The sequence below is a fragment of the Chanodichthys erythropterus genome, chromosome 3 (genome assembly GCF_024489055.1).
Source record: "Chanodichthys erythropterus isolate Z2021 chromosome 3, ASM2448905v1, whole genome shotgun sequence".
NCBI lineage: Eukaryota > Metazoa > Chordata > Actinopteri > Cypriniformes > Xenocyprididae > Chanodichthys > Chanodichthys erythropterus.
The window spans coordinates 39312076-39336756 of record NC_090223.1 but is presented as its reverse complement, the minus strand read 5'-3'; the positions used below and the strand labels follow the sequence as shown (position 1 = coordinate 39336756).

At 37.4% G+C, this 24681-nt stretch overlaps 1 protein-coding gene across 1 annotated transcript; it reads right to left on the bottom strand.

The window, feature by feature from the left end:
* Positions 1 to 63: 63 nt before the first annotated feature.
* On the bottom strand, positions 64 to 22936 carry abcc6b.2 (ATP-binding cassette, sub-family C (CFTR/MRP), member 6b, tandem duplicate 2). The gene is made up of 31 exons (XM_067382188.1): positions 22820 to 22936; positions 18523 to 18699; positions 16602 to 16727; positions 15952 to 16089; positions 11609 to 11734; positions 11428 to 11489; positions 11186 to 11317; positions 10776 to 10982; positions 8689 to 8866; positions 8452 to 8613; positions 8103 to 8195; positions 7584 to 7787; positions 7339 to 7485; positions 7166 to 7253; positions 5603 to 5672; positions 5392 to 5518; positions 5132 to 5308; positions 4811 to 4978; positions 4173 to 4356; positions 4002 to 4074; positions 3805 to 3922; positions 3294 to 3501; positions 2894 to 3204; positions 2614 to 2813; positions 2401 to 2527; positions 2223 to 2324; positions 1963 to 2109; positions 1719 to 1877; positions 1446 to 1612; positions 1160 to 1354; positions 64 to 1066 (listed from the first exon to the last, which is right to left on the bottom strand). The coding sequence occupies exons 1-31, from the start codon at positions 22859 to 22861 to the stop codon at positions 958 to 960; spliced, it is 4524 nt and encodes a 1507-aa protein (XP_067238289.1). The 5' UTR covers positions 22862 to 22936; the 3' UTR covers positions 64 to 957.
* Positions 22937 to 24681: the final 1745 nt, after the last annotated feature.

Genomic DNA, 24681 nt, shown 5'->3' with positions numbered 1-24681 from the left:
TTCTCATTGTACTTAACCTTTTAAGAACCTGATTTCTTATTTTGTCAGAGAGAGAGAAAGAAAACAATTATTTGAATCAATACTGCCAACATTTATTTTACTGAAGCTGTCCAGAGAATAAAAAGCACTTTCAAGTCTGATAGTCACACATTAAGTGTGCATGGAAATGTTATAAATATATAAAAAATACAGTTATCATACAGTACAAAACACATAAATACTGATTTAAAGTTTTAGAGTATGGGAAAAGTACTAGTATTAAAACAGACAAATTCTGTATAAGGATGGGTGTTGCATTGTTTTTAACATGAAAGGATATTTCTCACATCATAAATAGCTTAAAATAGATGCATTTTTCACCTTAATGGGAATTAATTTAGGGTTTAATGTGCTGACATGATGATTAATAAACTCTTCAAGTAGAATTGTTAATTGTCAAGTAGAAATAGTTCTACAGCTGTGTCTTGTCAGAATCTATAAGAATACAAACTTCCACAAAACTTCACTTTGACAGCAATGAGAGATGAACATGACTATGCACACTGTCTGACCATTTTGTATTATTTTGACCTACTGAAGGACCTCTGCAGTAAGTAAATGTTCCTCAAGTCTTCATATTCTGAGATGAGATTGTTGACGACATGAGAAAATCAGTCTGTTCCTTTCGCATCTCAGACGTCAGTTAAAGAATCAGCAGGAGAATGCGGAAGCACAACGCTTCTGTAATACTGGAGAAAATGTGGACACCTGCTCTTGTAGAGCAGCTATCACAGGCAAAATCTCTTCATGCTGAGCTTTGTGCTTCTCTTGATTGAGAAGGCAAGACATGCCCTTTGGTAAATACTGTCATGAAAAGGTAGTCTCAGAAGGTGTATTGGTGAGATGTTCCGCACCATTCTTTTCATAGTCTCTCATGAGTGAAGAATTGATCCAGTCACAGGTGGTTCTCCTGTAGGATCACACTAGCCCAGCCTCCTGGCACATTCGATAGAACTGACCATGCTGAGAGATCAGATTGGATGGAGAGTCCATCTCTGTGATGTGCCCTCTGTCCATCACAATTACCCTGTTGGGAACAGTTGAATAGGACTGAGTTAGAACATTGTCAGAAATCATAATAATATTCTTCTTCAAAATACACATGTGTACTTTTTTGCACCTTGTGTAGTCCATGATGGTGTTGAGGCGATGTGCGATGGTCAGGACGGTGCAGTCCTCAAACTGAGTTCGGATAGTGGACTGTATCAGATTGTCCGTCTCCAGATCCACAGCTGCAGTGGCTTCATCCAAAACCAGAATCTTGGTTTTCCTGAGGAGAGCTCGAGCCAGGCAAACCAGCTGCCGCTGACCCAAACTGAAGCCCAGAATATCCAGTCAGAAACAATCAGATCAGGTATTAGAGCACATTGCCAAGAAGAGGGAGGAATCTTGTCAAGAGTTTGTACCTGAGATTCTCTCCACCCTCTGAACACTCATGGTTGAGTTTGTCAGGCAGGCCAGACACAAAGTTCTTGAGATGTGCGAGTTCCAGAGCTCTCCACACCTCCTCATCAGTGTAGCCATCGAAGGGATCCAGATTCATACGCAAGGAACCTGAGAACAGCACTGGATCCTTGGGCAAAATGTGAGGTTGTAATTAAAGCAGTCAATCATTGAATCTTTTTTGAAAGTTTGTGTCAATGCTATTAAATATTTTTTAAATATATTTTCAGGTGTACCTGTGGGATGATGGTGATACGAGACCTCAGTTCATGCAGCCCAATATCTGCAATGTTTATCCCATCTATGGAGATCTTTCCTTTTGCTGCTTCAAGGATTCTGAAGATTCCGAGAGCTAGAGATGATTTTCCAGCCCCTGTTCTTCCCACAATTCCAACCTGAGTGGATTAGATGAACGGCTTAGTACATAATAAAAAATAAAGACACAAAATGTGTTCCATTTCCACCAGATGTTATATTTACTTTTTCTCTCTCATTAATACTGAGAGAAATTTCTTTCAAGGCCCAGTCAAGACCCCTGCGGTACTGAAGTCCATATTCCTGGAATCCAATGGATCCTGACCTGGGCCAGTGTGATGGGAGTCGACTGTCCTCGAATGTCCATGGTGCCTGCGACAAACCAAGACAGAATTAGTGACCTCATGAATGATTGTAAAAATATACTTTTGTCACTTTCCATAAAGGAATTTATGGGGAAAACAAAGGGTTCAAACCAACATTACCTCCTTTGTTGTTTCGGCATATTCCTTCACTCGCTCAACAGACACAATGTTGTTTTCTACATCAGTCCATGCCCGCACAATCCAGCTCAGGATCCCAGTTACCTGAAATGTTATTTTTCTTGAGAACTTCTTGAAAATAACATGTGTGGCTTTTTGACTTTCTTAATGAGATCCCTACCTGTAGAGAGTGGGACACAGCTAGCCCCACAATTCCAGGGCTTAAAGTTGCCCTTCCCATAACAGAGAGAATAGCTGCAGCAAGGACCAGCAAGTTACCCAGAAACTCTAGATTTACTGCCAACCACCTTTTGGAATAACATTAAAGATATTGTACAGAGTTAGACTAAATGACATGACCAGTAACAAAAAAATGAATAAGACTGAATCTGACCTGGTGGCCACAAATCTTGGGAAATAGGACGTTTGATTGTGGTCCACTCGGCTGTTAGCCACGAGGATGAACCTAGGCTGTTCACCAAAGGCCCGGATCACGCTGGCTCCTTGAACTGTCTCGTTGAAATGAGTATAGATGGGTGAACGACTCACAGACTCTAGTCTACGCAACTGGCAGGACGTGGCCACATAGAAACTCTGAAAACACAGGAGAATAGATGTCAGATATTATAATTGTTATAATACTCTTGCCTGCTAAGCGATCTATAGTAGCATACCTGGATAAAGGCATAGAGGAGAGTCAGAGGCAGTATGATCACTGCTGCAAAAGGAGTTGCCATCAGCACGATAATGCAAACCTCCAGAAGTTTGAACACATAGCCCAGCATCATCTTTAGACCATCAGGGATCATGCAGTCAATGGCATCTATCTCTTTCGAGAAACGATTGAGAAGATTACCACTGGGTGTACTCTCAAAGAATGACATGTGAGAGTGTAGTACATTGTTGAGAAGGTCCAAATGAAGATGCCGGGATGCAATTATTCCTCCAAGTGAAATAGCCACAGTAGTCCCAAAAATTGCAGTTCCTGCAATATGACATCGCAGTTAATGATCAAGAACAATACAAAGCCCAAGGATACTCAATGCTGGTTGAGAAATATAAGGGATATTTAACCTTGTGCAAAGCCGAGAGCTCCAAAAACACCAAGCTTCAGATCTGTGTTGACCTGAGTTCCATTTACAACTGGCTCATCTGCCCAAAGGCTTAGCCAGTAGTTGTAGGCCAGTGAGGCAGCCTGCTGGAACGCATAGAGGAAGATGATGGGGATGATGAGGGCCAGGCCAATGGTCCTGAAGTACTCCACATACAGCTCCAGTTTCACCTATGTGACCCATTATGAAGAAGAATGTGTGAGGAACATTTCTCTAGATGATATAGTGCAGTTTCAGGCTATATTATGGTGTTCAGAACAATGAAACTCAAAGGCCTGTAATCAGGGGTTAAAGTTAGATCTCTGTGGTGACTCAAGAGAATATGAAACACTTGTCGTTAACCTGTAGCTGAACTTTAAAATTGACCTTTCAATCCAGTTGTTTGGCTTTTGGTATTGAGTTGCATGTGAAGGTATATTTTGATGCGTTTACCCATTGTTTGCAATGTCTGTGAATGTGGCTCTATCACGTACTCTGCCTGTATGGGCTTTGTCAGCCTGGGTCAGTCTCCCAATTTCCTCCTGGTCCTGCTCCTGTTCCTTGTCAGATATAGCCTCCATGGTTTGTATCGTGGCACTTCCCATGTCTCCACTTCATTAAAAAAAATGACAGAAAGGTGAATATGTATTCTTGAACAACTGTTGCATTTGCATTTTCAAGACTTTGTTACCTGATGAGTTGCTCCTGAGAGAGGTCAATTGAGAAGTCTGTCATGCTGAGACGAGAGACTGATTTCCTGGTCCCTAAAACAAGGTGAATCTGCATTTTTAACTGTTAACATAAAAATAGTGTTGTAGTTAAGTCATTTGTTAAGCTGGGCACTCAATCTTTTTTATCTTACCTCTGTGGGTGGTACTTTCCTTGCGTTCGCTAACAGAAAAGGCTTTAACAAAATTGGCAAAGGCGTTTTGCCTGCTCAAAAGCTCTGCATAAGAGCCCATCTCTGTGATTTCTCCATCCTCCATCACCAGGATCAGGTCCACCTGGGGCAGGAAGCTCAACCCGTGGGTCACCAAAACACGTGTCTGTTTTAGCAAGCGTTGACAGGAAGAGAAGTTTGCTAAACTGCAGTTACCATCCATCCATCCATCCATCCATCCATCCATCCATCCATCCATCCATCCATCCATCCATCCATCCATCCATCCATCCATCCATCCATCCATCCATCCATCCATCCATCCATCCATCCATCCATCCATCCATCCATCCATCCATCCATCCATCCATCCATCCATCCATCCATCCATCCATCCATCCATCCATCCATCCATCCATCCATCCATCCATCCATCCATCCATCCATCCATCCATCCATCCATCCATCCGTTTAAAATTACACTTTGCATTTTGAATTTCAGTTTATTTTAATTCTAGCATTTAAATTCAAATTGTGATTCACTATCCTTTTTCATCTCACATATTAGATTTTAGGGTCACATATTTTGTTTATCTCACTTATATTTTTTTAAGTTTTACCTTATTTTTAAGAACTCCATTAGGTCCAATGACCTTTTCGAAGATGTGCTGCCCCACATGTGCATCCACAGCTGACAATGGATCATCAAACAGATAGATATCAGCCTTCTTGTAGACTGCACGTGCCAGACTCACTCTCTGTTTCTGTCCTCCTGACAGATTCAGCCCCTGTGAACATTGTAAAAATGTAGTGGGAGTTTCACTCCACTGATAACCCTGCATATTTGAAATTTAAAATAATTTGATTTTTATAGCTTTTCACTTTATTCTATCATGTCTGGTTCAGGCATGGTGTAACAATCATTCTCAAACTGTGTTTACCTTCTCTCCAATCTCTGTCAAGTCTCCTCCAGGTAGGATCTCCAGGTCTGGTAGGAGAGCACAGGCCTCCACCACTTTCTGGTACCAGCTGCCTTTCTTCTCGCGTCCAAACAAAATGTTGTCTTTAAGAGTGGCATTCTGGATCCATGCTTGCTGAGGCACGTAAGCCACAGAACCCTGAAAGAAAGTGCTAGCAAAATTATATGTGGAATATGTGAATGATACCAATATATTTTTAATAATGTTTCTGAATGATTTACTGTAACTATGACGTGGCCACTTTTCTTTTCCATCTCTCCCAACATCGCAGACAGAAGAGAGGATTTTCCACTGCCCACATGACCTACCACAGCCACCAGTGAACCGCGTTGCACTTTGACATTGATCCTGCATGAATTAATTGTTGCCAGATTATTGTCTTCATATGCTTAGAATTGGTGGATCTACAAATATATATTCAAAGGCACCTACCTCCTGAGACATGGTGTGCTATCTTTAGACCAGCTGAAAGTGCCATCGTCAATAACAACACTATCAACATCTGACAAAAGAAGGAAATGAAGAGGTGAGCTCATGTTGTTCCAAACCTGTATGACTTTCCCTACTCTGCAGAATATTTAAATACATTTTGAAGATTTTCCCATGCTCTTTCCAGTGCAGTTGCAAGCTTCAAAACACAAAGATACCATAAAAATACCATAAAAGTGGTACATACAATCACAGTATATTTTAAATATTTTGAAGACATAATATCTTTGTGAAAGAGACATAAACTAAAATTATTTTCACTGAAAAAAACATGAAAATTCAAAAAGATCTTTCCATGTTTTGTTCATGAGAGAAATAGAAATGTCCAGTTCATTGACAAGTATTTTAAATGTCTGGTGTTTTCAAAGAATTGGCTAACCTGTTTCAGAAATGAACTGAATCTGAATTTTTATCATAAGTCAGACTGATTTTGTTCTCAAGTTCAGCTCACTGATTAAATGACTTTGTTACAGAAGTTAACAGCTCACTGGTTATTATCCATGAATAACAACATAAATTGGGCTACTTATTTATTTACAAAAAGCTATCGTATGACCTAGTATATAGCACATGGTTCATATGGACCTGCTTTATGATGTTAAGGCATCCTTTTTTGAAGCTTTAAAAGCTTTAGCTTAATTGTAAATAGCAGATAGCACATTATTCAGAATATTTGCTTTTGGTTATGGAAGAAAGCAAGTCATACAGATTTGAAACTATATTTGAAGATGAGTACATTTTGACCAAAATTTCATTTTTTGGTGAACTGTTCTTTTAGGTGTTCATTGCATTTGAGGCTCACAAAACTATACCACAAGTTAATGAGGGAACAGGGTGATAATTATTTTGCTCAATACATTTACATTATTTTTTTTTAACCATCATCCATGAGATATTATTGTCCTTTCTCCAATATTCGAATGAAGTAGAGAGAAAGACCAAAGCATTCTCACAACAACTTCTCTTTGACCTTTGATATAAAAGCAAAAATGTTGTATTTTTAAAAAAGTAAATTTTAAAATAGGTCTTTAACACATAAAAATGTGGAAAAAGTTATAGAAATATAATTACAGCTCCAAAGCTGAAAATCCCCTTCCAGTAACCACTGCATGAAGTCATCATTCGCATTTAAAGCCACTACCAACACCCACCTCATAGCCGCACAATTTCCTTGTAGTGTTTGCTGAATCACAGCATTTAAATTAATGCATCTGACAGCCTGCACAAATGGGCATGTCTTGTAGGAGAACTGCAAAAATATTCTTCAAGGTGGGCCTTTTTGGCAGATCAGTACAGAACAGTAATTATTTTTGTTTTTTGGACGTTGGGTTTTGTTATGGCTTCCTGCATTAGGATTCCACCGTCACATTGATAGGGAAAAATCTCTTTATTGTGCTCAACATGTATAACAATGTTGGTCATCTGAGGCTTATAAAATGTTTTATATCAAAAGCATTTTATAAGCTTCAGTAAAGTCTGAAAACAATGACAAGCTAATGCACTCACCAGGATTGTACGGAGCTCTCTCCACGCTATCTGGTTTCAGCTCGTCTTGACAGAGAAACTTTCCGAGACGTTTGAGAGAAACCACAGCCTTAGAAACGAGAAGAAACAAAGATATCTTAAAATTTCTTAATGCATAAGTGTTCAAATGTTTGAATTACAGTACTGCCGCTCACCTGCATGGTAGTGCTCATAGCAAAGGGCAGTTGACTGAGTGGAGCTTTGAGAATGTTGATGAGAGCCATGGACACAAAGACCTTCTGAGCATCCAGAACATGCTTGTCATCTATCAACACATACACCCCAAACATGGCAAAGGCAATCTGAAGGCAAAGAGGTGAACAAAATTCACATTTTTCAGTTGTTTGGACAATATTAATATGTTGAGATGATGAAATCATCCAAGAATTATGAAATGTACCAAGAAAGTGGAGGAGTTGAAGGAGGCGATGGATATGGAGTAAAGTATCTGTGACTTCTTCAGAGCATTCAACTCTTTTTCCCTGTAGCCAAGAACACGTTCTCTGAAAGCATTCTCCCAGGCATAAAACTTCAGGATCTTTATTCCGCTCAAGATCTCATTCATAAGCTTAATGCGGCCATCCATGTACTTCATCTGGACCTCCTGAGAGCAGAAAACATGTTATAAAACGTGAATTGAGAATCATGCAAGAAAAGTTTACAAGACCAGAAAGAAACCAATATGGGCAAGTTTCAATTCTTTGGATGTTTCAGTCAAAGCAAACAAAAGACATTTCAGTTATACAACAAAGCAAAATCCTGTGTTTTTATGGACAGAACTACACAGACTATCCTCATGCTCAGTTTTTAAATGATCTGTAGACATGAAGTTCCTAGGATTACACGACTTCAGTCGCCACAGCACGAATACTATCATGGAAATATACTATTTGACTCCATTGAACAAAATGGATGATACCTGGAGCTTGCTTCTCATTTTGGCAATGAACCCATTCAAAGGGAAGATGAGAATCACAGTGGCGATGCCAGCCAAGGCAGATGGGCCAAGACGCTGTACAGGGATGAGACATTGAAATTAATGAATTTTACATCTTTGTACCTTGTTTATCCCCAAAACATTAGTAGTAGCTTACATATTACCACTATTAGGTGCTAACAAGCACCTTTTGGGGTTAGATAAGGTACAAAGTTGTCTTTTTAGGTGTTTTTTCTGACAGTGTAACAGTCCAACATATTTTAGAAGAGGAATAAACATGAACGAAAATTCTGTCCATCTTTATTTCTACAGTAGAAGCATTTGTTCTCACCTGCCAGAGGAAGAAAAGACATAAGGCGATTTCAATCGGGGCCACCCACACTGCATTAAAGTACACCACGAAATCCATGAGTTTCTGGGTGTCTGCCGAAACCAAGTTAACTATCTCTCCGACTGTACATGTTCTGCGGGCCGCGCTGTTGATGACCAGAGACTGTGGAGACCAGAATGAATGTGAGAACCATTATATGCATCTTTGCATTTGTTAGGAAACAGTTCAAAAACCTACCTTCCTGTACACTAGGCCCATAACTGCAGTTTTAACCCTCATGCCCACCGTGAAGCAGGTATACATGTACTGATGGTTGAACAGGGACTGCAGACAAGACAACAGGAACATCAAAAAGGCAAAGAGGTAACCCTTCCACAAGGGGGCATCTTCATCCCTCACAAAGCCGAGCAGTAAGCTGAAAAACAAGAAACAGACATTGTCATGATTTACTGAAACCCAGACAGTAGCACAACACTTATATACGAGTTGATTATCGTTTTATTTTTTTCTTTGGGTATGTCTCAATCAGGTCCCTAGTTCTGTAGTCGGCCATGTTCATTTTCTCTATAAACTGATTCACGAGCTAGGGAGCTGATTGAGACGCAGGGTTTATCTACAGCAAGCACAAGTCAAACCAAAAGAGGGGTTGAGCCTAATTTATGACAAAAAATATGAGCCTATACAATAATCCCAGGTACATGCATCAAAGTGCACAATCACTGTAATATTGGGTGTTTTAATGGTAGTGAGGCCACAGTTCCTGTGGTTCTGCAGCAGTGAACCCACCACAGTGCTCTTGGCTAGTCATATGCCAGACAAAGTGGCTTAATGTGATGCTCTAACTGCAGTTTCTTTGCCTTTTCAGAACTATGGCTCAGCCACAAACAATATGATGCTGCAGAGAGCAGACTCTCCTAAGCGTCATGGTGCTTGAGACAAAATTAACAGTGTGTGGCTGTACCACAGCAGGATGTGGGGGGTGGGGGTGGGGTGATGAGTGTGAACTCAGTATTGAGTTCACACTCAATACTGAGAAAGGGCAATAAGTTCATTGACAGTCAGGGTTCCCCTTACAAATATTTGTTATTGTTGCAAAACACTTTACAATTATGTGCCAAAGGTCTTGCTCTACATTTATATATTGGCACGTGTTATCTAAAAATAAAAAACTGCCCCTTACATACTGCAGATGTTTTGGTTTTACATGATTAGTAATTAAAAATATTTTTAAAAAGATATTTGATGACATTTGACTTTAGAGCTGCAGTAAAGTTTTGTAGTAAAGCAGTCAACATTCTAAATACACTACCACAAAAAAAAATGTAAGATTTTTTTTTTTAAATAAATGAACACCTTTATTCAGCAAAGATGCGTTAAATAGCATTTTTGTAACATAAAATGTCTTTACTGTCCCTTTTAATCTATTTCAAATAAATTATTTTCTTTTGAACTTTCTATCCATCAAGGAATCCTGTAAAAATGGTTTCCACAAGAATATTAAGCTAACTACTTTCAACATTGATAGATAATAAATGTTTCTTGAGCAGCAAATCATCATATTAGAATGATTTCTGAAGGATCATGTGACACTGAAGACTGGAGTAATGATGCTGAAAATTCAGCTTTGATCACAGGAATAAATTACAATTTAAAATATAATTATAATAAATAACAATTATTTGAAATTGTAATAATATTTTACAATATTGCTGTTTTACTGTATTTTTGATCAAATAAATGCAGCATTGGTGAGCAGAAAACACTTTCAAAAACATTAAAAAAAATCTTACAGATCCCCAAAAATGTATGTCTTGTACTACAATCTAAAAATGCTGGGTTAAAAACAACCCAAGTTGGAATGAAAATGGACAAACCCAGCAATTGGGTTGTCTTAACCCAGTTATTGGGTTAAATGTTTGCCTAACCTGCTGCATAGTTTTATTTAACTCAACTATTGTTTAAAAAATTACTGTAATTGCTTGCTTAAAATGAACCCAAAGTATTTTGGAAAATAAATTTTTTTTAATAAGTTTAATGAATAATAAATTGCTTCTTAATAAATGTTCACCTTTTGATTATTGTGTTGCCTCTAGTAATTATGTGTCTGATTTTTAATTTCCAAACTATTTATTTTAAGCCAGCCATATAGTAATTTTTAAACGATAGTTGGGTTAAATAAAACTGCCCAGCACGATGGGTTAAAACAAACCAATCGCTGGGTTTGTCAACTTTCAACCCAACTTTGGTTGTTTTTAACCCAGCATTTTTTAGAAAAAAATACAGTATCACCGTGCATGCCATGACAGAACTACTGCCTCTCTCACCTTAACACTTGTGGTATGGAGAACATGAAAGCATCTTGAATGACCAGACAGAGAGTCCCAGTCAGGAAGTAGGGGCCAAAGTTTTTGGTTAGTGTACGGAGCAGGCAGAAGCCTGAGCTTTGTTCTTTATGGAGTTTTCTGAGCAGCTGCGTCTGCTCACTCAGCTTATAACCAAGACCTTGTGCTTCGTTCAGAGAGCTCTCTTGCCTGTGTTTGAAGTAGAGAACACAACAGTTGTAGTAAAAGTAAAAAATGTGCACTTTGTTAACTAATAATACAAATAAACCAGTAGTTCTGAGCAGACAAATTATGGATGTCACATATTTTGCTGACTAAATCTCATATGTGTGCACAACAGTCTTCATCTCAGGATGGAAAACATGCAGTTAAGGAAATAGCAGGTGTCTTACTGTTGCAGTTTGGCGCATTGCTTGGCCCACTCTTTCTCTAGATCACAGATGATTCTTTCAGATGTATCCTCTTCTCGTAGAGACCAGAGGTCTTCAGCTTTTAAAGGTGAGCGGTAGCCCTTTACCACCAATCTGTGGAGCACAAATATGTGTTTTCTCTATTTCTCAGTGGGATTTTATTCTCTGGACCTTCACAAGAATCTCAGAAGTTCATGAAATGAGAGACAAAAAGATGACTCTACCTGCCATACCACCAGAAAAGTATTTTTGAAAGGAAAGAAGCATCCTCAACTGGACATGGATTCTAGTGGAAAAAACAAAAAACTTCCAGGTATTATTTTCTGACCATTTTCCAAATCTTAGTTTTTGCACATGTAAAAAAAAAAAAATAAAAAAAAAATCGTAACATTGATAACACTCTACCTTTACATATACAGGTTTAAAAGTAGCTGGGCGTTTATCAGCAAAACAGCTGAGGATGAGCTGAGCCAATTGGAGAGAGAAGAATGTGAAAAATGCCACGAATCTCATTGCATCTGCAGAGAAATCCTGTAACACACATGACTGGATATCAGTAGACTGTAGACAACAGTGTGGAGAACAATACAGTCGGTACACTCATTTTAAAGAATTTTTTTTTTTGTGATGTTACATAAAATAGTATATAACATAGAATTAACTAGCTAGAATTTAACAAACCCTTTTTCTGTATCCCTCTACTTTCAACTGGGATTTTCCCTCTTAGGGTGTCTTTCACTTCTTATATCCAACTATTACAATCAACTTAATCTTTGATATTGTTATCTTTAACATTTCACAGTCAAAGGTTATATTCAGTTCAATTTCATAATCAATTTTTTTTTTGGTATCCTTGTTTTAAATGCATGTTTTCATTTCTTCATAAAAATGAGATCAAACAACAATCGGTAGATCCCCTGTAGACCCGCACCTGCAGTACTGAACAATAACTGAACTTGTTTTCTTAGCACAAACTGAATTATACAGATGAATTGTTAAATAACGCTGCATGTTTTCATTCTCCCTGTCTGTGGAGATGACCAACCAGGCACGTAATTTGCCAGGGATTTCTTAAGGAGTCATTCACCACATAACCTGCATGTTTCCTATGGGACCATATCCATATTTCTCTTCTGCCTGCCCTAGCACCAGGGCAGATCTGAGATCAGCCGCCCACTTTGTCTCACCACAGTGTGCGGAGGCGGGACTGGTGGCTGATGTGGGGAGTGTTCTTTTGGGGATGTTGCCGGCTGTTCCCCTCCCTTCCTTTTGAAGACCTCAGCTTATTATAATGACCTAAATGTTCCATCAAACTAGGATTAATGACACAACAAATCTATTTATGAGCACTTCTAAATCATGGTATAAAAAATACAGACCACAGACACATCTTTATGCCAACAAACTCTTCATTCACAACTTCTAAGAGTAGAAAAGTTGTTGGTATAGTAATTCATTGAGTATTCAATTGCAACAACTGACCCACGAACCCATCTTATCAGTTTTCTCCTGGCATCCATGCTTTTGTCATATATGTCCACCCTAGGAAAATTTACATCTTTTATTCAAATATTAACTTGTTAAAGATTTTGTAGGCATATTTCTTAGTTGTGCTAGAAGTCAATTGTTTTTTTGTGTTTGTGTGATAACACAATGAAACATGGCAAATTATATAAATACAAATATACACACACAGTGTATTTTTGTATTCCATTTTTCGCATTTGTTGTTTAGGACAAAGCACTTGATCTATTTGTGTAGTGCATTAAAGAAGGTTTAAGATTTGTTAGAGAGAAAATATGCTGACAAACGCCCAGGCTTTAGGTTCAAATCAGCAGCCGTGCCAGAGGCCTGGATCTGCTGCTGAAAGTTTTACGGGGGCCACAGAAGGTATCCATTCCCATGGACATCGGACAGAAATGGTGATAAATGGCCAAGCTACAAGAGAAAGTGCAAGCGCAGGCCTCTTTAAGAATATGTAAACACAAGTTTCATTTACTCAAATGGTTACAGTCCAAACTCTGGACACCACAATGGAGGATATTGTGATTATTTGCCTGCCACACCGTGTGCTTAAACAGTTTGAAGAAACTCAGATTGGTTTGGGAACATATCCTCCCACAGTGTGGTATGAGAGGACCAAGCACCCGTTGTTCTGCTGTAGCTGTTGGACCTGCTGCCCACTGGCTGAGGGCTCATTTAGGGCACAACAGATCTCACCACAAACCAAGCTTCAGTTCCTATGTAAACGTATGGGCTTTCATCACTGAGCTGTATGCGGCTTTATTGTTTTGTTTTTTTCCCCACTTCCTTACAGTATTTTTACTTCCTTACTGTACTTAAGTAGCCTACATTTTTTTCAAGTGTCTATTTTCAAAAGCCAGTATTTTCATTTTGGGAAACTTTTACTACAATACATTCCAAAAGCATAATATCTTACTTTATACTCTGCTACATTTCATTAAAATGTCGTTCTTGATTTCTTCAAATGTCCAATTCATGAACCGGTTCTTTTCGATGAACTTGTTGAATCAGTTCACTAATTGCAATGAATGATTCATTCATGAAACATACTGATCTAGGCTGCGTATCCCAAAAGCATCGTAAGCCTAAGTTGATCATAGAGCCATTGCCACCAATGGAGATACGATCAACTTAGGCTTATGATGCCTTTGGGAAACGCTACCCAGAACAGTTACCTCAGTTAAAGGTGCTAAAGAGGATCTTTTCGTCGACTGAGAAACCAAAGACTGTTACTGAGTTTTTGAAATGAGCGCATGCGTAAGAACAACCCCCCTCCTTCGAAGGAACGCCTCCCAAATCTTTGGAATTGGAACATGAGTGTTTACCACCGGCATTCGCTGTGTCGTGTTAGTGGATTCATTATGTGGGACTCACCGCAGGTAACTCATAATCTGCAGTTGTTACTCCTGTCTCCGGACAAAAACATTGCATGCGGCGCCTGTGGAGTGTGGAAAGTTACTGGAGCGCACAGCCGCGCTCGTCTCTCACAAGGAACGTCATGGCAGTGATTGACAAGCCAGAGGACCAATCATTTACACGATGATCACGTAAATGATTGGCTGATGTTTTTAAGGCCCTACCTCGTGCACAGATGATGTATATTAATATTATTCCTGTCAGTGCACCTAATAAATAGTCTTTTATCAGTTAGTAAAGACAGTTTCAAGTAATATTGCAAAAATGTATAAAACAAAACATTCTCTTTAGCACCTTTAATTAGGCATGACTAAAATGAGTGAAGAACTGAGAGTAAAATAATTCCCAGAGCGTTAGTGTTTGGAGTATTAGACTGATGGCATGAAAATTAAGTCAGTAATGTCTACTAATTTTAGTCTTGTCTAAATATGAAAGTTATATTTAGATTGTACACGACTTAATTATCTGTAAAAGTTTGAGGTGTTCAATGTTATTGTATGCGGGCATATTTCTGTATCGCTTCTTGTACGTGGCAAGCTACTTTTGGTAATAATAATGAAAATCAGTGCATTGAACCTTATTGCAAGGTGTAATTTTAAACAAGTAATCTATATATAATAATAATTTAAAAAGTATATTTATTACATTTAATATCTTGCTGTTTTGGTCCATCAGACTGTTGTAAAGTGGCATATGTTTTGTTGTCACACTGTCATAACTATTCATCAGTTCTGGTAGATTGGGCTGTCTTTAGGGGGGACAGCACTTGAGGGGGCCCTGCAGCGAACCGATCGAGGGGCAACCCCTCCCCCGAGGTACGTTATCAGAGCAAGCGCCCCCACTTCCACTACCTCACAATGGGCCCCGCCCCATGCTTGGGACAGCCCTGCTGGTAGCCAGATAATATAAATATAAAACAAAATATGCACATAGCCCTAAAGATTATACATTCCACACTCAATATACTATCTCTGCAAGTCAGCTACATATACATTTCCATTCCAGTGTCAAGATGTTTATTATTGTGTCTGTGATATAGAGACAGTAAAATAATTATGGAGTGGGAGCATCACAGCAGGCGAGACACAGACTGAGGGAGACAGTAACGGCATCCGCAGACGTATGCGGCTTCTCCTATCTGTCTGGAAAAGCACCAGCGGTGATTGTGACTGCTCTCAGCACTGCCTCAGCTTTGGACACAGAGGGCATTGAGGGAAGTGGAAAGGGAAAACCGACAGGCCTGAGAAGAGCACCATCTGTAAGCACTCTGTTTACACACTGCTGTGTTAGCCTCACAGACACAACACAGATAAATTTAGAGCGTGAGATTAAGTAATATTCAGTAGGAAAACCATACGAGGACCAGTGTTATGCATATGTAAAGGGAGAACAATAAATCCTAGACATTTTGTTTTGCCAGGAATTCACAGATGAAGGCAATAAGTCAAATTTACTCATTTCTCAAAGCACCATTAATGGCTGTTATATTAGCAACCCTTTAGTAATAGGGGCTTTTTTTTGTGCATTTTTTCAATTTCATCTGTTTTATTATTATTATTATTATTATTATTACAATTACTTTGGCAGTAATTGTAACTCCTAAAAATAGAGCAGAATCATAAAACTTTCTGGAGTTTAAATTAGATTTCAAGTTCAAGATTTTCAGCGTACTATCAGACTTTTGAGTCCCTCTGTACATATTGGGTGAAGTCCGGTAAGTTTATTTTCAATTCTTCATCAACTAGATATGAAAACTGTTTTTTTTTTTTATTTAATACAGTAGTTTGATATAATAGGGATATACAAACCTCGTCTATGATGGCTTGTATGTTGGCTCTAAGAGGCACCAGTGAGCAGACCACAGTCAGCGTCCAAAACAGGAAGAGAAAGATGGAGGACCGAAAGCCCCTCAGCCTTTCCAAGTGGATCAGCAACACTGCCAGTATCTGTGGACAGTTTATTTCAGTCAGTGTGCTAGTTGAGGTCAATAGAGAAATCCAAAACACACTAGAAGAAGAGGACTGAATACCATTAGACAGCTTAGACATGGATTTATTTATTTTTTTGAAAAATGTTGTATTGATTCTGTACAGATAAGCATAGACTACTGTGAATGTTTACTACTGCGTCAGGACAGATCTAAAAAAAAAAAAAAAGTCGTTTACTACAACCACTGTTGACATTGCTGTCTGCTGTGACCAGAAGTAAAAGAAGCTTATTTATCCTGATCCCTTCAGGAAACTTCTGCCAGACGTCTGACCACAAAGAGATTTGTTCATTCAAGCTTAAATATAACAGATCATAAATCTTAACTATCCTCTAAAAGAGTTCCACTGAACAAATATATAGAGTTCAGAACATAAATTTGGGCCCTTATATTTCTGAAATCAACATGGTGTTTTGCAACAGTCATTAATGGAAAGGGGAGGTTTAGGAGAATAGTAATATTGTGATTTACCATGGTAAGGCTGCGAATTATAGGGCTCAGGAGAAAGACCATGTGACGCTCTATGTCTCTCCTCCTTTCCACCAGCAGATAGACCATCTCTAGGAAACCGAATGAAGCCAGACAGAGACCCAAACCCTGCAAGAGATACACACAGACATGTAAACATTAACTGCAACGTTGTGGTGTCATGCCCCCCAAAATGATTTACTTAAACTACTGATGAAAGGTTTAGGGACGATTTCTTTTATGTTTTTGAAAGTCTCTCCTGCTCATCTGCATTTATTTTATAATAAATACAGTAAAAATATATTGTGAAATATTTTTACAATTAAAATCAAGTTTTCTACTTGAATATATTTTAATATATAATTAAAATATAATTTTATTTTAATTAAAATATTTTAAAATATAATTTCATGTCATTTTCAAGATCATTACTCCAGTCTTCAGTGTCACATGATCATTCAGAAATCATTCTAATATGATGATTTGATGCTCAAGAAACATTTGTTATTATTATCAATGTTGAAAACAGTTTAATATTTATGTGGAAACTGATACTTTCAGGATTTTTTGATGAATAGAAAGTTCAAAAGAACATTATAAATGTCTTTACTTTCACTTTTGATCAATTTAATGGGTCCTTGCTGAATAAAAGTATTAATTTATTTAAAAAAAGAAAGGAAGAGATCTTACTGACCCTGATCTTTTGAACAATAGTGTGTGCTCTTTTCGAATTGATACTTTTCAACTGGGTCAAAACGTATGACATTATATGATTTGATTTGATCTGTTTTCTTCCCGTATTTTTCTGACTTTTAGATGCTCTTTAATTGTGTCACGTATTTCTACATTTCCATGCACATAACAATAATCTGTGAGTTTTTCAGGTGACTGATGCTATATTAAAATCAGGGGCACAGAGATGTGTTCACTAGAATTTAGTCAAGTCTATACTCAAAAAAATAACTCTTTGAACAAACATAAAAAAATCATGGAAAGGTTTTCCACATGATTAAGTTGCTTTATTTCAGCATTATGCAATTCTGGTATTCCAATTTAATGTACTTACGTTGGGTCAACTTAATTTATTAAGGTTGATTCATCTTATTTACTATGGTTGGGCACAGCTTAATTTAATAGTGTCAGCCCAACTAATTTGCAATGTTTTAGAAAATAAATAAAAAGCAATAAATAAATAAATAATAAATTGTTTTCATATACAATGATTTTTACAATAAATTCTTCTTGTTTAGTTTTGTGATTTATATAACTTTTGTGATGTTTGGTGTTAGAAATCTAAATGTGATACTGGATTCATCCTAAACTGCCTTAACCAAAAACATTGTAAAGCCTAAATTGATCATAAGTCCATTGGTGGCAATGGTTTTACAATCAACATTGGCTTACAATGCTTTTGGGAAATGCAACTCAGAGCACTACCAAGGTGATTAATTTCTTATTGAAGTAATTTGAAAGTTTGTTAGCAGGTCCTCAACCCAAGCACAAGTGCAACAATTCACCACAATGGTAACCCTAAAACTATTAATTAACAGAAACTTTTAAATACCAACACAACAGAACAGTAAACATTAAAAAATCTTTCCATTTTCTCATCTTCCTAAAAACTGCTTAAAATAACACTTTATTTCAACATTTACACTTCTACTTCAGCCCTTTTGCAAAGCATGATGGGAAGTGAAAATCCTGTTTGATTGAGTCCTGGTTGGGTTTACTCGATTGAAACATTCCAATATTATTCCAATATGAAAACATCAAGTTAAGTCAAAGAGTAATCATTTCAAGTCAATTTAACATGAATCAATCACATTTAAACCAGAAACCTGATACAATGGTGTTGAATCAAAATAAATTGTTTAAATAAAGTGAACAGCATCAAAAAATCATTTTTTGAGTGTAGATGACTCACCGTCTTGGCACAGCAGAGGCTGGATATAGATATGCATCCATTGTCGTAGAATTTGAGGTACAAGCAGTAGAAAGGGGCACAAACCCAGAGATAGAAACAGGGGAACCACACCAGTACTGTGTGCTGGAAACACTTGGTGAGGTCTGGATGTGGTGTGTACCATGTGACGTTCCAGTCCTGAAAATGCAATGTTAAACCATTAGTCCTTGTTAACTTCAGGAGTTACAGTATTCTGTAATTATTAACAACTACTTAGGCACAGTTTACAACTTATTAGATTTTGTTCACTCTCTGCACAAATAGTTACTCGGTAAACAAAACATAATTCTTAATTTTGCTGAATTTTCATAGATGTTCCCCAGTGTTTGTTCAGTCCAAATGGCTCTGTGTATTTGTGATTTATGTTAGTTGTCTTGCAGTGCTGTGGTGTTTGCAAGAGACAAATTGTGTGAAATTGCAGAGAGGTGAAAGGTAAAGCTCCTGTAGTAAATCTTCACTGTTTTTCTGTGCTTTTAAATATCACTTCGTTTGCCAAGTGGGTTTATGAGTATATGTGGATTTGTCTTGCTTGTTATTTCAAGTAATGCCAGGAAAAAAACATCTTTATCTCCACAAAAGTGCACTGATCCTTATTGAGGCAGTGATGCGACATGTCGTTCAAATATTAAAGGTGCATTTCTTTGTTTTAGCCCTAGGAATTAAATAGATTTTTTTCTGATTCTCTTCTGATTGTAGAAAAACCACAATTTCCACAAAGAAACGAATTGATTTCAAAATGTCACTGTTGTAGACAGATATTGTTTCCACTCAGAAGCATTGCTAGCAGCAGAACACATTGGTTCTGAGTCTGAAGTGAGTGTGGTTTTCTTTTAACTGTATATTTAAAGTAAATGTATTTCACAGTTGAAAGCAAACAGGCTTTGATACGTGACAAAAATGCTGATGTGTGCATTTTAAATACATCAAAGTTGGACAAACTCGGTTTGAAACCATTGCCAAGACTTCTCTCTCAAGCTGAATTTCACAGGCTTGTTCTATTCAGACATCAGTAATTCACACTGTATCTCTTGAGTTATTTCTGGCTTTTCTATGTTGGAAAATAGGCTGATGTCCAAACGCAGCTGTAGAGCTGTTATGTTACGTTTTTCTCTTTCAAACTTTCTCTGGACTAACGAGAACTTGTTTGGCTGTGGTTATTTCGGCAATGGCACAGCTCTGATAAATACTGCATGCTGGTTGGAAGGAGTCTTGTGGTATGGCAGTATAAAAGAAGTGCACCTTTGGCAAGCCACAATGTAAACCCCATATACACCATGAGAAGGGCCATGAGCACCAGGCACAGCTCTGTTTAAGCTTGTTTGCTCATGTACATACAGTTGCCTGATGGAGAAGTTCAACAGATATCTGTCCTATAGGTCTTATTTTTCTCCAGTGCATTGTTTTACTCAAAAACTAACATATTTACTCAGCCTTATGTAAACCCCATTTTTCCACACTGTGAACCCTAACACTCAACTTGATTGGTTTGAGCAGGACAAAGTCAAATGAACTTTTATGAGTATTTGCCACTTTCTTTTTATTTCGAGTTCACAGAACTGATATATTTTAAGTAAACTGAACTGTTTCATTGCTTTGAGTTCAATGAACTCTTTCGTTTAATTTAGATGAAGTTAAGTTTAACTCTAAACGATATTTGTTTACCAGCATGCTTTGCCCATGGCACTCGAAAGGGAGAGTAAATGCTAAAATTAAGTGTTATATAATGTTTTTTGTGCAAGATTAATGTTTTGTGATAATGTGATAGTGATTGTTATGCTAATTTAGAGGAGTTTCTGTTAATATGGGTTTTTGGAGCATTACCATCATGGTGACAAATGGTGCATTCGGCTTGGCTTGAGAGCAAGTATGTTAAATGTTTTATATTGCTGTACGCGTTCAGCAAGTGCTATACCATGCTTGCAAGTTAACATTTTCTGTGTTAGCCAGTTATAATTAGCTAAGTTTCCTCTAAGAAAATGTTTACATTGAGATTACATAACAATTTTAATTTAACGAATTAGTTTACTCAAATAAGAGATTTTTGACTGATTGAAGATTTTACACTTCAAAAAGGATGCAAAAGCATCATAACAGCATCATAAAAGTCATCCATATATCTTCTGAGGTCATGCAATAACTTTTTTTGTTAGGAATAGACCAATATTTTACTTGTTATTGACTTATAATCTTTCCCTGCAGTGATCTGTTCACTGTTGCAACCATATTGTTGAGTTATTGAAGGCTTCAGATCAGATTCATACTAGATTTGTGAACTGGATGACCCGATTCTATTAGAGTTTTTTTTTTTTTTTTTTGTCATTTTAGAGCTTAATTGCTTCAGTCTCTTCACAAATTCATCTTTTGTGTTCCACGGAAGAACTGGAGAGTAATTTTCATTTGGGTGATCTGTTTGCTAGATTCTGTTTTTTAGACCAGTATCTAGAACCCTGCAAGTGCAATCCAAACACATGCTGCAGGTTCAAGATATGAGACACTCGATTCATTACATTGTTGTTTGTGGCCAGGATATGTCCTCATCTATGAGGGGGTGTACTGTGGTCTGGGCCTAGGAAGGGAAAGAGATTCTCATTCATGTGGCAGTCACAGTTTTCCACAGGGAGCTCAGTGGACACCATCTTCTACCCATCCTGTATCCTTTAAGACTATGTTTGCACTGGTCTGAACCCAATGAAACCACAGTCTCAGGAAGTGATTCAGAGTGGTGTGTGTACCCTTCCTGCAAGTGTAGGAGTACAGACTGCCGGTCAGCACAAATAGGCTAACTTTTAAAAACAGTGATGTTTGGATTCATGTAGAGGAAATTTGTAAGGGTGGCTTGTAGTTCACAAATCTCCAGTCTTTTCTTTAGGAAATGGCCCTTAATAAATGTTCAAAGAATGCAAGTCAAAGAGCGATGCTGTCAAACATTCTTCAGTAGACGTTGACCTCTTCATCTCATTCCACACGCTTTCCTGTAATGTCCATTACGTTATGAAAACGTAGTTCTTAGAGTATTCAAAATGTTTTTGTAATGTTTAGAAACACTTTTTCTAGGTTATATGACGTTCTGAATTAACATTCCATTGGGTTAAACAGGATTGCACAAAATTATACTCTAACAACAGTAAAACAGAAAATAAAATAATTAAACAATAGAACTAAAGAAACACTGTATTAAACCAAAAGTCTCAGGAAGTGATGCAGGTGTGACTATATTTGCAACTCTTATCTACTTGAATGGGGAAATTATTATAAAATCTCACAAACTGATGTTTATTTGTTACCATTCATAGTAATATGAGTGAACCGCCTTGGCACAGTATATATACAGTCTTTCAGTAAACTAAACTTGTTGATTCAACAATGGTCAAACTTCCCTGTAGTGACTTTTAAAGAACGGTGGACTAATAATGTATTAATAATGTTTGCATGTTAATATATTTAAAAACGTACATAAAGCCTGATAGCGTTAAAGATTGCTCTGTCAACATTACTGCAAGAATGCTTTGTTTGTACATTTTGACAACTTTCTGATACTGCTCCCTGTTAGCTTGGCAGCATTTTAAAATCATCTATGCGGTCAGTTAATTATTGAATGTACATCATCTGGTCCACCATCATTGTGCAATGGTAAATATTGCTTAATTATTAGTGTTTATCATAGAAGACCTTATAGACCCCCTCATCACAGGCCCTGAGGCAAAATTCTCTCGATGACGTCTTGGCTCTGTCACACACACCAAAGTCATTACATCTGATTTTCATTAATCTTTTATTTATTAACCCGAATTTCAACATTGCACATCTGTAATCGTTAAAAATGTAGGTGAAAGTACAGTTACATCCATGCACTTCACTCTTGCTGATATCAGCTGTTTGAATGTAAACACACTAAGAAATTTAAAGCATGTGAAAAGCATTTTTTAAACAGTTCACACATTTAACACAGGTTATGAGTGAGACAGAATAACTATATTACTGAAGCTTTAAGTGTTGCATTCTGTCCTGCTTTCAATCTCAGTCAATGAATCATTGGGAGAAAAATTCATGACTCACCCCAAATGTCTGTTATAGTGTTAAAAACAATGATCACTTCCAAGAATAAAGGGCCCTAAATAACAGAAACTGATGACTGATGACATTTTGTGTTCTTTACAAGCATGCAGTTCTTTTTAAGCAACCTTAATATCTGTTTTAATCGGCTATTTAAGTGAGTTTATTTCTCTACACTGACATGCATCGTTCATCTGAGACTCACCCAGAGAGGGTCCAGGCCACTGAGACTGCAGAGGTTGTCCATCCAGGTTACTCTCTTCTTCACTTCCTGTAGTAAATCCCTGCTCCCTGGGCACAGCAGTGTCCCACTCTCCTGTCTATGTAGTCTCTGTTGGCAAAGTATGTTTGATAGTAATTGTGCCTGTGTGTGTGTTTCAGCCCCTTTTTTGTAGGCCAGCCTCCTGTCTCCTGACTTGCGTCTCGTCAAAACTACAGTCTGAGACCAGGTTTGTGTAACTGTCCTGTTTATGAGCGCAGGCCTGCCAGGTGGGTGGAAGATTTGGACTCTGTAAAACTATCTTCCCTGCTCTCTTTCGTCGCTCTGGCCCACGTGTGCCGAGGCCACAGTACCACAAACACTCCCCTGGAGGAGTTGAGAGTGCCACAGATGTGGCCACACCCCGCTCTCCTTCAGGTCTTGCCTCTGTAAACTCCTCCAAACCCACCCTTCCACCTTCCAGCCTGGTTTTCAATAGAAAGGGAAAATGATTAATGGTAAGTGTGATTATTCATTAAGGAATATGAGTGTCATTTTTCATATATATATATATATATATATATATATATATATTTATACGGGCGGTGCTAATTGCATTTTGTGTGGGGTTCAGTGGGGCTACAGGTCCCTGAAGGAAATGTGACATTCATTAATTCTTTCCTTTGGATATGATATCAGAATTTTTTTTTTTTTTTTTAATTGAACATTGATGGAGCAACATAATTCGTGTAAAAGAAATGATAAAAATAATTATAAAAATCAAACATGAACAATTTTTTTTATAAAGCATAAAGAATCAGAACGGTGAAGGAAATTCGGTATTTTACAGTGTCCTTGTTAAATATATTAGTGTAACCGGAAATTTTAATTCTAGTTAGGAAATACAATTTTTTTAATATTTTGCAAATAACATTTGAATTAATTTGCATTAAAATGTGTACACGTGTCTCAAATGTAAAACTTTTCTTGTCTCGTCACACTCAGGAATTATATGAAGCACGTAAATTCATATTTTCTATTCAAGAAAAAAATCCTTTAAATCCTTTAAACCTTTTTGTCATCCTAACAAAATGCATACAGAGTGCTGCATAATGAATTTGGCCATTTATAATTTTTGGAGAGGACTTGTCCCCTGCAATGTCTTTGGTGGTTTATGGCCCCAATGTCGAACTTTTTTTGCCATGCAAATGAAATTTTAATTTTAATCACAAAAGTCTTTTCTCTAAACAGATGTGTAATATTTTAGGGATTCATTAGCTACATAAATCTGTATAATTTTAAAAATAAATTATATTTAATTAAAAATTTAATTATTATAAATTAAATTAAATTAAATTTGTATATGACTTTCTTGTATATGACTTGTATATGAAATGTATATGACTTTCTTCTTTCAGCCGAATACAATTGGAGTTATATTAAATAGAATTATCCTTGCTCTTCACAGCTTTGTAATGGCATTAAATAGTTTTTGAATCTCCAAAAAGCATATCCATTCATCATAAAAGTACTCCAGGGTGTTAATAAATGCCTTCTGAAGGGAAGCGATGGGTTTTTGTAAGAAAAATATCCATATTTAAAACTTTATGAACTATAATCACTGGCTTCCGGCAACGGCCGTACGCATGTTCACAAGACCCAACGTACGATGTACGCAGCTCCTCTTCTCTTATATCAAAATCCCCTGACATTTTTCTATAAAACTTCTTCTAATTTGTGACAGGCGTTTTGTTTTGCTCTATCCTTTGTCAGTTGTCACCCACGCTTATGTTTTTTCTGTGTCAAAAACTCAGGCATTGTTTAATATAACTTTGATTGTGTTCAGCTGAAAGAAGAAAGTCATATAC